Below are 15,124 nucleotides of genomic sequence, written 5' to 3' on the forward strand. Positions count from 1 at the left end.
CCGACCGACATGAATATCTCTCCTGAGTGCAGTACTCCGTGAAGAATGGGCTGCCATTCCCCAATAAATCTTGGAGCACATGATTGAACGTATAATGCGAGGGTGGAAGCTGTCATTAAGGCTGAGGGTGGGCCAACAACGTACTGAATTCCACCATTACCGATGGAGGGTGCCACGAACTTATGAGTCATTTTCAGCCAGGTGTCCGGATACTTTTGATCGCATAGTGTATCTTGTCGGTAAATATATTTTTCTATTTTGGTGAGAAGCTACGAAAAAATGAGATTAGGAAACGAATCTCGATGCTGAAATCTAAGTGTCTGTTGGTAATCAATGGAATATCGGGAACATGGATATTATGCATGTCAAACTCACGTTACTCACAGTATCTTAACTATATTCATTTTAAAATCGAAAATGAGATGAAAATTCAAATGAGTTAACGTATAACTTCTACCAGTATGTATCTCATTTCGTTATGCAGTTTTCCTCTACCAGCAGTTCACTGTTCAAGCCATCACCGAGTCCAGAATCCTCTTCGGCACCACCTGCGTTCTTCTTCGACTGCCCATAACAGAGTTGAGGCAGATATTTTACGAGTGTTTATTTTCGTAAAGAACTTTTGTGGTCTGCGAGCCAAGTAAAGCCGACGGCGGCCGCTCGGGAGTGCTGAGGGTACAGGCGACGTTGAGCAGCTCGGCCCTGTCGTGGGGTCGGACGCCCCGTCCACGTTGAAATCCACCTGAACGGCAGCTGCCTCGTCACGTGTCTGGACGGCTTTAGGTTACCTCGACCACTGTGGAGTCAGGAAAGGCATCCGGCCACGGGATTTAAAATAAATTAGACGAGATAAGGGGAAGGGGAACGAACAGTTTATTAATTATGAAGTAACGAAACTGGACTGCATCGCTCGCTCCACCCGCAGGAATGTCACCCGAGTACATTGCATCACTTTTGTTTCCACAAAATTTTCACTTTTGGGCGACGGTTAATGTTTCGTTTATCTTTGGAAAAAACAGCTTTTAAACGATGTCTTCCCGTAACTACTATAAAAGTAAGAAAACAATATGTGAATACCACCATGTTTTTTCCTGGGCTTACGTTACTGTGCTGAGACGAAGGGATTGCGGCGCGGCACATTTCTTCCTACCGCCCTGCCAATATCTAGCAATGTTCATTTGTCTAGCTAAAAGCTGTAGTACAAAATATTAGACCACTACTGTCTATTGCAGGTCGCAACATACATAGAATTGTTCGGTAAACGGGATGTGGCTAGCTACTGAAATAAAAGTTTTAACTTGGCAATGTAAATTTTCAGGTGTATTTTTACTATAAAGATCACAGTTAACACTGCCAAGTCCGTACTAAGTGTCTACACAATGTAAAGTTCCCACGCACACCACAATCACACACGTAGCCAGTTTATGGTATTTACACCCGTTACCGGAGTTAATAGAGTTCACTGGATCGTTTAGTTATGAAAATGCTGGCTCAAATGTTGTGCACTCTGCTCTACACGTAATACCTGTTCCAGTCTTAGATCGCACAACACGCCACCCGGTTTTAACCAACAGTCAAAAGCAATAATTTTGATATTCCTTCCGAAATTCCACACGACTTCCACTATACCGTTCACTTAAATACACTTTGTACTACTTCGAGTGCTCTTAATTAGCATTTTTCCGCGATTTTACAGTACTTTCGTCGGAGCTGCTTTAAATGAGATCTTACTAGTTCGAACCCTCAGCCCCGACTAACTTAGAACACACCAAAGGCTTTGTTCCCAGCATAGATTGGAGCGAGCCTGCATTTTTCTGATTGGCTGATATCACAAACAGCGAATCAGGTTGCTGTATTATCCCGCGCTAACCCGCGATTTACTTCAATGACCAATCATAGTAAAACATTTCTTTCTATGGCAATTGCTAAATAAATAAATTTAGAAAAGTATCAAATATAAAATTACTCCTTCCGAAATTACCGATTAATTTGTGTTCTACTCACGATTTATTAGTACCATAAACTGACGGCACATTTAATTATAGCAAGTCCCCTGTATAGTTTGACTGGTACTTCGTGAATAAACAAAACAATGTTCATTTACTTCTGTTCTTCTTCACTCATACAACACTCACACTGCTAATTACTACACATATAAAACTATTATAATTATGCAAATACATTAAATATTAATCAAAACATAACTTTACAACATTGTTTTGACTACGACTGCTAGCACTGTCCGTCAACTGCTGACCTCTGCCGCCTACTAGTACAACTACGTGCAGCTCTGTAACTCAGGTCCATGTCAGCTGGTGACATCTGCCGATGACTCGTGCCTATAACGATATCGTCCCAACAAGTGAGAGGAGCGATGCGAAGGCGCTACGCCTCAGGATGTGTGACAGAAAATGATGGGAGTACTCGGGTGCAGCTCGGTCTACACACACCGTCAGCTGAGTGCGCACGCTGGTTGCCAGGCGTTCCCCTGTGGGCTGTGTGGAGGCAGTAAGCAGGTGACCCGCGCGCTGCAGCTTCGGTCAGAGCTGGGCGCAGCCACACCACTACTTGCTGTCATCTACTGCCAAGCACTGCACTCGGAAACAAGAGAAGGGTAGGGTAGGGTAGGGTACTTAGCGGCCTCCAAGTTGTAGTTCGCGTGACTTACGAGTACACTGGAACTATCAGCGGAGTGTCGATCACGGAACCTGACATTTAACTGTCACACAGGAACGTCGATGTGTTGTACACTGTGAGGTCCTTTCCGCTACAGCCGTCAAACAATGGCGGGTCCTCGTTCTGACTGAGCATCTCGGATTCGTCTTCTGTTGTTGTTGTTGTTGTTGTTGTCGTCTTCAGTCCTGAGACTGGTTTGATGCAGCCCTCCATGCTAATCTATCCTGTGCAAGCTTCTTCATCTCCCAGTACCTACTGCAACCTACATCCTTCTCAATCTGCTTAGTCTATTCATCTCTTGGTCTCCCTCTACGATTTTTACCCGCCACGCTGCCCTCCAGTACTAAATCTGTGATCCCTTGATGCCTCAGAACATCTCCTACCAATCGATCCCTTCTTCTGGTCAAGTTGTGCCACAAACTTCTGTTCTCCCCAATCCTATTCAATACTTCCTCATTAGTTACGTGATCTATCCACCTAATCTTCAACATTCTTCTGTAGCACCACATTTCGAAAGCTTCTATTCTCTTCTTGTCTAAACTATTTATCACCCACGTTTCACTTCCATACATGGTTACAGTCCATACAAATGCTTTCACAAATGAATTCTTGACACTTAAATCTATACTCGATGTTAACAAATTTCCCTTCTTCAGAAACGCTTTCCTTGTCATTGCCAGTCTACATTTTATATCCTCTCTACTTCGACCATCATCAGTTATTTTGCTCCCCAAATAGCAAAACTCCTTTCCTACTTTAAGTGTCTCATTTCCTAATCTAATTCCCTCAGCATCACCCGACTTAATTCGACTACATTCCATTATCCTCGTTTTGCTTTTGTTGATGTTCATAACCCTCCTTTCAAGACAGTGTCCATTCCGTTCAACTGCTCTTGCAAGTCCTTTGCTGTCTCTGACAGAATTACAATGTCATCGGCGAACCTCAACGTTTTTATTTCTTCTCCATGGATTTTAATACCTACTCCGAATTTTTCTTTTGTTTCCTTTACTGCTTGCTCAATATACAGATCGAGTAACATCGGGGAGAGGCTACAACCCTGTCTCACTCCCTTCCCAACCACTGCTTCCCTTTCATGCCCCTCGACTCTTATAACTGCCATCTGGTTTCTGTACAAATTATAAATAGATTATAAATAGATTCGTCTTCTAGCGAATCAAATTATTGCACAGCAGATATCGCAGTTGGTGCATAGCGCCCTATTTTCCCCTCGCTACAAAGACTAGCACTACCAAAAGAGTTCCTGTCCGACATCAATATCTCGGGTTAAATTCAGTTTCTCCCGTACCTGATAGCTCCGGGTCCGGTTGCCAACTTGTCACGTGTCTTCGACTAGCACCTTTACCGTACAAATGTCTGCGTCTCTGCCTCGAGCCAACAAGCAACCCTGGGACGGGTCTCTCGAACCTGCAGCGACAACGACCTACCGGAAGGTGCACGTAGCTTCACTGCCAGGCAAGGCGCGTATTTGACGCACTGTGTTACAGCTGTACCGATGTTGCAATCCTCTAAGTCCTAGCACATTCAACATCTACTATCAAGAGTTCTTAGTGAGTCGTGAAAGACTGGAGCAGCAGTGAACCCTAGAGTAACACGCACTCCTATACAGGGTGTTACAAAAAGGTACGGCCAAACTTTCAGGAAACATTCCTCACACACAAATAAAGAAAAGATGTTATGTGGACCTGTGTCCGGAAACACTTACTTTCCATGTTAGAGCTCATTTTATTACTTCTCTTCAAATCACATTAATCATGAAATGGAAACACACAGCAACAGAACGTACCAGCGTGACTTCAAACACTTTGTTACAGGAATTGTTCAAAATGTCCTCCGTTAGCGAGGATACATGCATCCACCCTCCGTCGCATGTAATCCCTGATGCGCTGATGCAGTCCTGGAGAATGGCGTATTGTATCACAGCCGTCCACAATACGAGCACGAAGAGTCTCTACATTTGGTGCCGGGGTTGCGTAGATAAGAGCTTTCAAATGCCCCCATAAATGAAAGTCAAGAGGGTTGAGGTCAGGAGAGCGTGGAGGCCATGGAATTGGTCCGCCTCTACCAATCCATCGGTCACCGAATCTGTTGTTGAGAAGCGTACGAACACTTCGACTGAAATGTGCAGGAGCTCCATCGTGCATGAACCACATGTTGTGTCGTACTTGTAGAGGCACGTGTTCTAGCAGCACAGGTAGAGTATCCCGTATGAAATCATGATAACGTGCTCCATTGAGCGTAGGTGGACGAAACTAAAATGAGCTCTAACATGGAAATTAAGCGTTTCCGGACACATGTCCACATAACATCTTTTCTTTATTTGTGTGTGAGGAATGTTTCGTGAAAGTTTGGCCGTACCTTTTTGTAACACCCTGTATAGCGCGTGTTAATGTCTAGACATGGGTCGCATTTTTCCAGAATCCTTCGAACAATTGCATTAACGTTTCGTACTACTGATTTTACATGTCTCATTCAGTGCTCCTTCGCAGTTTTATCTCGAAATATTCTACACTGATCAGCGAGGACATTATGACCACCGACCTACTATCGTTGTAAATCCGTGGAAGCCACAGCAGCCTCACCTGGTGACGGATGATTGTCAGTGTGACACGCGCACGACGCATGTAGGGCCGGTGAGCGTGCTGCCCGTGTGTGGAATGGCGAAGGCGCGCGATCTGTCTGAATTTGACCGAGGACAGATTGCGATGGCTCCGAACGAGCATTTCCAGAACTGCACGACTTGTCGGGTGTTGGAGGAATGCGGTGGAGAGTGTGTTCAACACGCGAGGCAACCACGGTGAAACCACGTCGAGACGTCGTGGGCTAGGGCGGCCGCCCCTCAATACAGGTGTCAGACGTCGTCGGCTGGTCAGACAGCTTAAAATAGGACAGGCGGCGAATTGGGGGAACTAACATTAGAGTATAATGCTGGAAAGGGTACAAATGTGTCAGAACACACAGTGCACGGAACACTCCTTACGATGGGCCTCTCCAGCCGACTAACCATGCATGTGCCAATATTAACACGACATCGCAACTACGACTGAAATGGGCACGTGACCATCGGCACTGCATGTTCCAGCTGTGGTAGAGAGCGTTGTATGGTCTGACGAATCCCGATACCTTCAACATCAGGCCGACGGGACGGCGCGGATCCGTCGTCTTCCAGTGGAACCGCTCCTTGACAGCTGTACTGCGGGACGGAGACAATCTGGCGGCGGCTCCTTTATGCTCTGGAGAACATTCACGTGGGCGTGCAGGGGTTCAGCGCAGCTCGTGCAAGGCACCATTACGGCCAAGTAGTATCGTACATTGGTTGCAGACCACCTACACCCCTCCATGACGATCATGTTTCCCGACGGCAGTGGCATTTTTCAACAAGATAAGGCGCCGTGTCACACGGCCAATAGCGTCATCGAGTGGTTCGAGGAACACCGTGGCGAGTTACAATTGACGTGCTGGCCCCCCAGCTCATCACATTTGAATCCAATCGCACACATCTGGGTATGATTAAACGTGACGTCAGGGCTACACCTCCCCTCCCCGAAATTTACGGTAATTAAATGACTGGTGTGTGCAGGCGAGGTGCCATCTACCTCCAGCAACCCACCGAGGGTCCGCAGCTCGTGGTCGTGCGGTAGCGTTCTCGCTTCCCGCGCCCGGGTTCGATTCCCGGCGGGGTCAGGGATTTTCTCTGCCTCGTGATGACTGGGTGTTGTGTGATGTCCTTAGGTTAGTTAGGTTTAAGTAGTTCTAAGTTCTGGGGGACTGATGACCATAGATGTTAAGTCCCATAGTGCTCAGAGCCATTTGATTTTGACCCACCGAGGCCTCATTGCTAGCAAGCCGTAACGCGCTGCCGCTGTTACTCGTCCCACAGGCGGACACAGCGGCTATGTCCACCTCAACAGCTCAGTGGTCAGTGAGGCGGAATGCTGAGCAAAAGGGCCCGGGTTCGATTCCCGGCTAGGTCGGAGATTTTCTCCGCTCAGGGACTGGGTGTTGTGTCGTCTTCATCATCATGATATCATCCCCATCGGCGCGCAAGTCGCCGAAGTGGCGTCAACTACAGAGGCTTGCACCTACCCGACGGGAGGTCATCGCCACACGGCATTTCATTTCATACCGGCTATTAGGCAGCTGGTCATGATGTTCTGGCTGATCGCTGTACATGGGATGCGGCAGAATTTTGCGTTCTTTCGCTGTTACGCATACTGACTCGCATTTTTCTATTTTCAAAAAAGCTGCTGCTTTAGAGCACGCTCAGTAGCAATGCTGTTAGAGTTCTTCGGGATATACTTACTACCTACCGACAACAGCACTTACCTGTATACACAGCCAGTGGCAAATTGACGCAAATACTCCTCGTATCTGAGCAATTATGTAAGATAAATGCTGAAAAAAAATATCATCACCTTCATGACTTGTCTCGTTTCTATTTTCTTCAAAGGAACTTCTTCCTGAGTACGCATTTGACAACAGAAGATCAGTACAACCATCTGTGAAATGGAAGTGAAACTAAACGTGCCTTCTCATTGCAGTTCATTAGTGTACGTTGTGTCCTTAATGGTAAGCTGGACAATGCGGCCTGTGTACAGTGCTCTGTCTGTCAACTTGTCTGTGAAGGTCGTACACGCCTGGAGCAAGGGCAAGCGAGAAGGGTTGTCAGCGCGGGGAGCTGGACGCCGAGGTGGCGCACGCTGCAGCCGTGTCACGCAGTCGTGAACGTGAGACAAAATGTTGCATACCCACTCGCAGGTGTCGCCGACAAATGATACATACCAATTGTAGCTCGCACATACACCGAGGAGAATGAACAAAACTACGCGTTGCGTTTATTGAGGCAACTACGCTGTCTCATAGAAGAGTGAAGCAACCAGAAGACATGGTTCGATGTCTGTGTAACTTCGTAAACGCAAATGATTAGAGTAGAGATTCTCTGTGACACATAGAAAAGCCACCAGACTGCATTACAGTTCCAAGAGGTATGGACGTGGTTGGGAAGTGGGAAGCCACTGAGACAACAAAATCAAGTACACTACAACTGTAATTTATTAACAAAATGATCAAACATTTTACACATATGGCTGGGTGTCGACAAGACGTTCTAGTGCGGTTGAAACGATGACACTGGTAGCAACCCGTCGGGTTCGGAATGTACGACCGGATGCTGGTAATTTCACAACCTGCTTTGATCTTTGACAGAAGCACCAAAGGTGGGGAAAAGGGTGCCGGTGGGCACTAAGGAGGAATCTACCTTTTTCATTACACAATGAACGGCAATGACACCCTGATCAGAGGGTAAGATTGGATTTCGGCCTCATTTATACCGTCGAGCAGCCTGGTGTTAACTATACCAAGGGAAGAATTCAAAGTTCTGTGAGCCTCGACACGAACAGGGTAGCCGTGGAGAAGTGAGGCAGCAAGCAGTTCTTGTGCTCGAGAATCAGAAGTAGTCTCCAAAAGCCCAGTGTCATTCTGTAAACGAGAGGAGGATTTCACAGGGCCTCCAATTGTTGAATAATAAACGGATTTACCGTGGCGAAGCACTGACCGTCTTCAGTACGTGAGACTACGAGGAACTGTGGTACACCGGCAAGGGTCTTCAAATCATTAGCCTCATTACGTTTACGTTTTTTAGACGTTGATTGGGAAGATGATTGACTCATTGCAACAAAATCCCCCACGATTGCAAGCGTCTCCGATGGCGCGCTCCTTCTAACTGGGGGCCCCCTTCACATGGGGGCGCACCCGCCTTAGCTGATTGTTCACACCTCACCTCACAACTTTCCAACATCTGACAGAGGGACCAATCGGCAATTTGGGAAGGTTACAGCTGAGGCGATCACCAGGGGGTACGTCCGAACCCTACCTGTACGTACGAATCCTACCTGTCGTCCCGGGGCTGGGAATTACGCATTACCCAGTCACCTGTTACGCATCAGACGCAAGGAGCCAACCTTCAGAAGTGCACGTGGAGGAAGAAGAGAAAAGAGGGTCCTCAGAAGCCGAAGAGAAGGAACGACAGGAGAAGGGAAACAAAGAAAGGAAAAGGAAGGGAAAAACAAAGGTGAGAAACTTCTTGGCAGATTAAAACTGTGTGCCGGACCTTTGCCTTACGCGGGCAAGTGCTCTACCACCTGAGATTCCCGAAGCACGACTCACGCGGAGTCCTCACAGCTTTACTTCTGCCAGTATCTCGTCTCCTACCTTCCAAACTTTACAGAAGCTCTCCTCATTCTGGAAACATCCCCTAGGCTGTGGCTAAGCCATGTCTCCGCAATATCCTTTCTTTCAGGAGTGCTAGTTCTGCAAGGTTCGCAGGAGAGCTCCTGTAAAGTTTTGAAGGTAGGAGACGAGGTACTGGCAGAAGTAGAGCTGTGAGGACGGGGCGTGAGTCGTGCTTGGGTAGCTCAGTTGGTAGAGCACTTGCCCGCGAAAGGCAAAGGTCCCGAGTTCGAGTCTCTGTGCGGCACACAGTTTTAATCTGCCAGGAAGTTTCATATCAGCGCACACTCCGCTGCAGAGTGAAATTCTCATTCTGGAACATAGGTGAGACTGTTCTTACGTACCGGTCGTGGTGGCCGAGCGGTTCTAGGTACTTCAGTCTGGAACCGCGCGACCGCTACGGTCGCAGGTTCGAATCCTGCCTCGGGCATGGCTGTGTGTGATGTCCTTAGGTTAGTTAGGTTTAAGTAGTTCTGAGTTCTAGGGGACTGATGACCTCAGATGTTAAGTCCCATAGTGCTGAGAGCCATTTTTTTTTTGTTTTTTGTTCTTACGTCAGCGACAGACAATGGAGAACATTCCAAATACTGTCCTAGACATGTTCTCCAAGGGAGGGGAAAAAAGAACAGCAAGAGCATAGACATGCAGCACGGAAGGGGAAAAAACGCTGCAAAGGTTGGGGCCCCATGGTAGCCAAGCACGAACCAGACAGAGACTGGCGAGACCCCTGGGGGGACATTACGAGACATTCCGCCTACGGTGCGTCAGCGTACAGTCACATTTGCTGTCGGAGGGATGGCCTAGTGGCGGCGCAAGCGACTGTAACTTCGGCGCTCTGTAGCGTCGTGGGATTAGGTCTCCAGACGCATATGTCTACCCTCTGTTTCTCAGGACGCCCTCTACAGCCCCTCGATGTTTGTCGCAATGTTTCTGGGTCACTGTGTACATATAATTGTTTTTCCCTCGCTACATTTGCGAGTGGAAGAGGAGAGGGAATGAGTATCAGTAGTGCAGGCTACTTTCCGCCACGCACTGTGTGGTAGCTTATCCAGTAGGAAGGTGTACTTCTGAATGTAGCGAGTGAAGTGAGAGCAGCCGGCACGGGAGTGAGCAGAGGCGGGCGGTGTGGTTGCAGGCGATGGCGGCGGCGGCGCTGCGGCTGGCGGTGTGCGCGCTGTGGGCGGCGGCGGGGGCGGACGGGCTGGCGCTGACGCTGCTGGAGGCGGTGTCGCGGCTGTACCGGCAGGGCCCGTCGGCCGCCACCGGCTACGTGGAGTGGCACGCGCCCGACCGGCCGGACGCGCTGCTGCTGCCCGAGTACGACTTCGTGGTGGTGGGCGGCGGCACCGCGGGCTCCGTCGTCGCCGCCAGGCTCTCGGAGGTCCCCGGCTGGACGGTGAGCGCCGGCGCTACCCTGCAGCCGCGGCCGCGGCACGAGCTTTACTTCTCAGCCTAGAGGTGTTTTCCACCCAAGTCTATTTGAGGCGGCGCGGTTCCTTCCGTCCCTTTACGATGGACCTGCACCTACCTGTTAACATTGTCTCAGCAGATCATCTGTAGGGAAGCCGAGCGAAACCTACTGTACTTCGACAAGAACCAGGCTGCAATTTAAGTCATTAATCTACGTTTCGGGAGAAAGTTTTCACACGAAATGAAAGACTGGAAATTTTGTGCTTAATTAATATATTCTGAAACTTAGGTGAACAATCGTCACTGCCAAGCCCGTGCTAGTCTTAACACAGTCACTCACAATCTCTTTCATTTGCGTTAGCAAGTTTATGGTGTTGCATTTCCCGAAAACGTAATAGCTACAAAAATTCGGATTGTTTTTGATTGAGAATGCTCGACAAATATGAAGTCTGTCGGTACCTAATGCAGTCACAGTTTTTAGCCACCGATCTGCTCAATACGCCACGCGTAATATATGCCTTTTCTCGTCACAAAATTCACTTAAAAATTCCGAAATTTCTACAAGCCCATCGGAATAATTATGCCGTCACTTTTCAACATATTTGATGTATGAAACACTGGTATATCCGGCAACTTATCATTTTCATCGGAACTACTACTGCACACGTCCGAACTGTTTCATGGCTAGGCTCCGACTCCTCTCTAGAATACTCCAAGTCTTCTCTACCTGCAGAGAAAGGCGCGCGAAGAATATTGCTCTACCACTGGTCAGTTTACTCGACAGCCAATAGCAAAACAACATTCTCCCGCGTCAGTCCGCGCTTTTCATCAACAACCAATCGCAAAATAGTAAACCTAACGACTGCACTTTTCACCAACGTAATTATCTAATATGCTGAAGTTTTGTTTATGCATGAAGTTATTTACTATTGTTATTTATACCTGAATTAACTTTCCCTTTACCATAAACTTACTTTACAAATCTATTCTACAAAAATCCCCTTTGTCCACATCCATACTTCTTCGAAATGTTCCCACACTCAATTCCACTACATAACTCGTTAAACAATTATCTTCATATTAACCTTAAACCACACTCACACATCATTCATAGTGCTAAAACAACATTTTACATACACAAAAAGAAATAATAACACTTTATGAAAATATTAGAACGGTTCATGAAAAACATTCTATTACTTTAGTGCACTCTAGTGGGAACAATCGAAACTAAATCACTGTCCCCTATACAATACTGTCCTCTATCGGCTGATACATAAACTACGTGCGCGTCCAGTCTCGCGTCACCATCTGTCACTATCCAGCTCTGAGACACATCTCCCACTTAACCGCCTCCAAGGCAGGATCGGTATAAGGCGCTACGCCTCATATTCTCAACAAGCGATCTGTCTAGTGCGATTGTATAATACGTGTACGGTAATGTAGGGCTGGCAGTTATGGTTCTAACAACCAGTTTTCAGTTACATCGGTTCTTTTAATCTCAAATTTAACCCGACTGTTAAAACTGAAATGACGGATTTTCGGTTTTGTACTCCTATTTTTCCTGTAATAAATATAGAAATCAAGTAAAGACTGAAAAATTTTGACACACTGAGTTTCAAGACACACAGAATCAAAATATTAAATTAAATAAACAAATTAAGGAAACTTCTTTTCCACATATCGCTGCTTTCCTCGAAAAGTGATGAATACCTGAATACTACAAAAAACGACCAGTATTCTTCTATTGATGCTAATTTTTTGAAACCGTGCTCAAAAATCATACTGCAATTGTGGATCGTAATACTATTTGGACATTACGAATAGTCAGTGCTGAGCAGTGAACACAGAAATTGAAGAATTGTTTCTCGTGTTAATTTGTCCGCTTTCAAGGGCTGCATTTACTGTTACTAATAATTTTCTTCCTCTTTTGGTATTTCACTGAAATAGTAGACAAATCTTTAATCTCCTACTTTATTGCTACATCACTTAGTATGAACATTTCCAGACTATGGTTGGTGCCTTTCTGCAATACAACAGATGTTCGGCGACGACAGCGAGAAAGTTCCGCACACAACAGCTAGAGGCAAGTCTTGCTCGGGGCCTACGATAAATATGGGCCCCGCAACCAGTGTATGACGTCACACTAGCTGCAGTGTCACGCACTGTGACGTGCGAGTCTCCGCCTGTCTTTCTCGCGGGCCTCGGTCTTGCACATTGCACGTTCCCGAGTACCTTAAGCCATAGAACACGTCAACAGGGCCTTTACTGTCTCAGCAATATTGTATCAATTCTTATTCCATGTCTGTGTTGCTCGTTTCTCTCGTCATTGTTATTGAGATAGCACTGATGGCTTTTCGCATTTTCTATAGTAACGCAACATTTCAGACCAATGCAAATTTTACAAATAAAAATTATTCTTTTTTAAAAAAAGATTTACAAACGAAAAATTTACCATTAGTACTATTTTACAAATAAAAATTATTCTTTTTTTTAAAAAAAGGTTTATTTACAAACGAAAAAATTTATCACTAGTACTATTGCCTAATCATAGCGTTCTTACTACGTGTAAGTACGCTGTTTGGGTTTTTATATTGGTATGTGAACAGGGCATAGCATTGCGCAGTTGGAGGTGAGCCGCCAGCAGTGGTGGATGTGGGGGGAGAGATTGCAGAATTTTGAGAGCGGACGATCTGGACATGTGTCCACCAGAGACGGTAAATTTCTTGACTGGATGTCATGAACTGATATATATACATATATATATGACTTTTGAATATTAAAGTAAATACATTGTTTGTTCTCTATCAAAATCTTTCATTTGCTAACTATGCCTATCAGTAGTTAGTGCCTTCAGTAGTTTGAATCTTTTATGTAGCTGGCAGTAGTGCCGCTCGCTGTATTGCAGTAGTTCGAGTAACGAAGATTTTAGGGAGGTAAGTGATTCATGAAAGGTATAGGTTACTGTTAGTCAGGGCCATTTATTGTAGCGATTTTTGAACGTCAGATTGCGTTGCGCTAAAACTATTGTGTGTCAGTTTAGTGTTGATCAGAATAGGTAAAGAGCGAAATGTCTGAGTACGTTCAGTTTTGCTCTAAGGGGACGTTTCATCGGTCACTAATAAAAACAAAAAATGACCTGTTACAATCGACACAAAACAACTACCGAAAAATACGGGTTCTTCAGAACTAGAACACCGTTATCGGTATCGAACGGTCGGTTTTTTCCGTCCCTACTTTCAAAATTCTCCTGTCGTATTGCGCTTAGGGTTGGAAACTCCTTAATTAACTATGCACAAGCACTACTTGTGCAGGGTGAGTCAGTAACTATTGCCACCAAGAACAACCCCAGAAGTATGATGCTAGCTGAGAAGATTGTGGGAGAAATGTTGCATGGGACAAGGGAGGCCATAATGTGACGCTGGTTTTTTGTTGCTAGGTGGGGTCGCCTCAGAGACATGAAGGTCAAATTTGCTTTTTTAAGTGGGACGCTATAGTTTGGTACTTATTTCCTGATAGCGGCAGCCGTGAAATGATTGGCAAGTCCTGCAACAAGATCTAAGATTGTTGCAGAACGTCACAGGGCTCTTGTGGAGATAGTGGGAAGCAATAGGATAAACCGAATGTGGGTCCCTGGCCACTCAGGGATCGGTGGCAATGAACAAGCCGACAGATTGGCCAGGATGCTGACAAAGACTCCATTCACTGCACCGGAAGGTGTCCTGACAATCACAAAGGGTACGATCAGACTAGACCTACGGAACTGGCTCACAAGGAAGCGCGTAGAATACTGGACCGAGGTCTACAAACAAAACCTCGGTAAGGTAATGATGCCAAAGCCGTGTTTTAAAAGAAGCCCTGTTCGAGGTGCATTGAAGTTCTAAGGCCTCCAATTTTTTTTTCTCCGGACTGGAAAGCGATAGAAACATGCGAATTGTTTTAAAATGAGGCCGCGTTCATTGTCAATACGTCCCAGAGATGGGAGCACCGTACGGCAGATGGAATTTTACCGCCAGCGGTAATCCTGGGCTTGAACAGACAAGAAATTAAACTCACGGTTGGACTGACGACCCGCGCGGTAGCGTTCTCGCTTCCCACGCCCGGGTTCGATTCCCGGCGGGGTCAGGGATTTTCTCTGCCTCGTGATGGCTGGGTGTTGTGTGATGTCCTTAGGTTAGTTAGGTTTAAGTAGTTCTAAGTTCTAGGGCACTGATGACCGTAGATGTTAAGTCCCATAGTGCTCAGAGCCATTTGAACCATTTTTTGGACTGATGACCGGCCATGGGAATTTCAAAAAACATCCACACACAATGGGTATAACGGAAGAAGACCCTAAATGTAGGATCTGTGATGAGAGAGAAGAAACTGCGTCACACCTAATCTTCGAATGCACGGCAATGGAGAGCAAGAGAGAGAATTTTTGGGGCAACTACACCAGAAGAAATTGTGTCCAACGAAGAACTGGTCCAGGGACTCCTTGCACTATTTAACGGTATCGGTTGGCTTTACCAGATATACCAGGGAGCGATACCGCACAATAAATACGGTTTCGGTGCGGGCAGTGGCGGGTTAGACCGAAGCTGTTTTAGCTTCCCTACTAAAATCAAATCAAAAGACATAGCATCGCATTGTGAATGGTTTCAGGACAACTGTACGTATGCTATTAAGTATTTCAGCGCGTCCTCGTGAAATATGACGATAGAAACTCGCGATAAGCCGACCGAAACGCCCTCACTGTCAGCTGCAGTGATACTGTGCTCGACTAGTAGAGGTGAAGGTGGGTAAATGGGCC

General features: G+C 46.4%; 1 protein-coding gene across 1 annotated transcript in view; it reads left to right on the top strand.

The window, feature by feature from the left end:
- Positions 1 to 15,124, top strand: part of LOC124711479 (glucose dehydrogenase [FAD, quinone]-like) — a 92,380-nt gene that overhangs the window by 23,061 nt on the left and 54,195 nt on the right. The window contains exon 3 of the mRNA XM_047241587.1: positions 10,169 to 10,318. Coding sequence (XP_047097543.1) covers positions 10,169 to 10,318 — 150 coding nt within the window. The remainder of the gene's footprint in view (positions 1 to 10,168; positions 10,319 to 15,124) is intronic.

This window comes from Schistocerca piceifrons, chromosome 8 (assembly GCF_021461385.2).
Source record: "Schistocerca piceifrons isolate TAMUIC-IGC-003096 chromosome 8, iqSchPice1.1, whole genome shotgun sequence".
Taxonomy (NCBI): Eukaryota; Metazoa; Arthropoda; class Insecta; order Orthoptera; family Acrididae; genus Schistocerca; species Schistocerca piceifrons.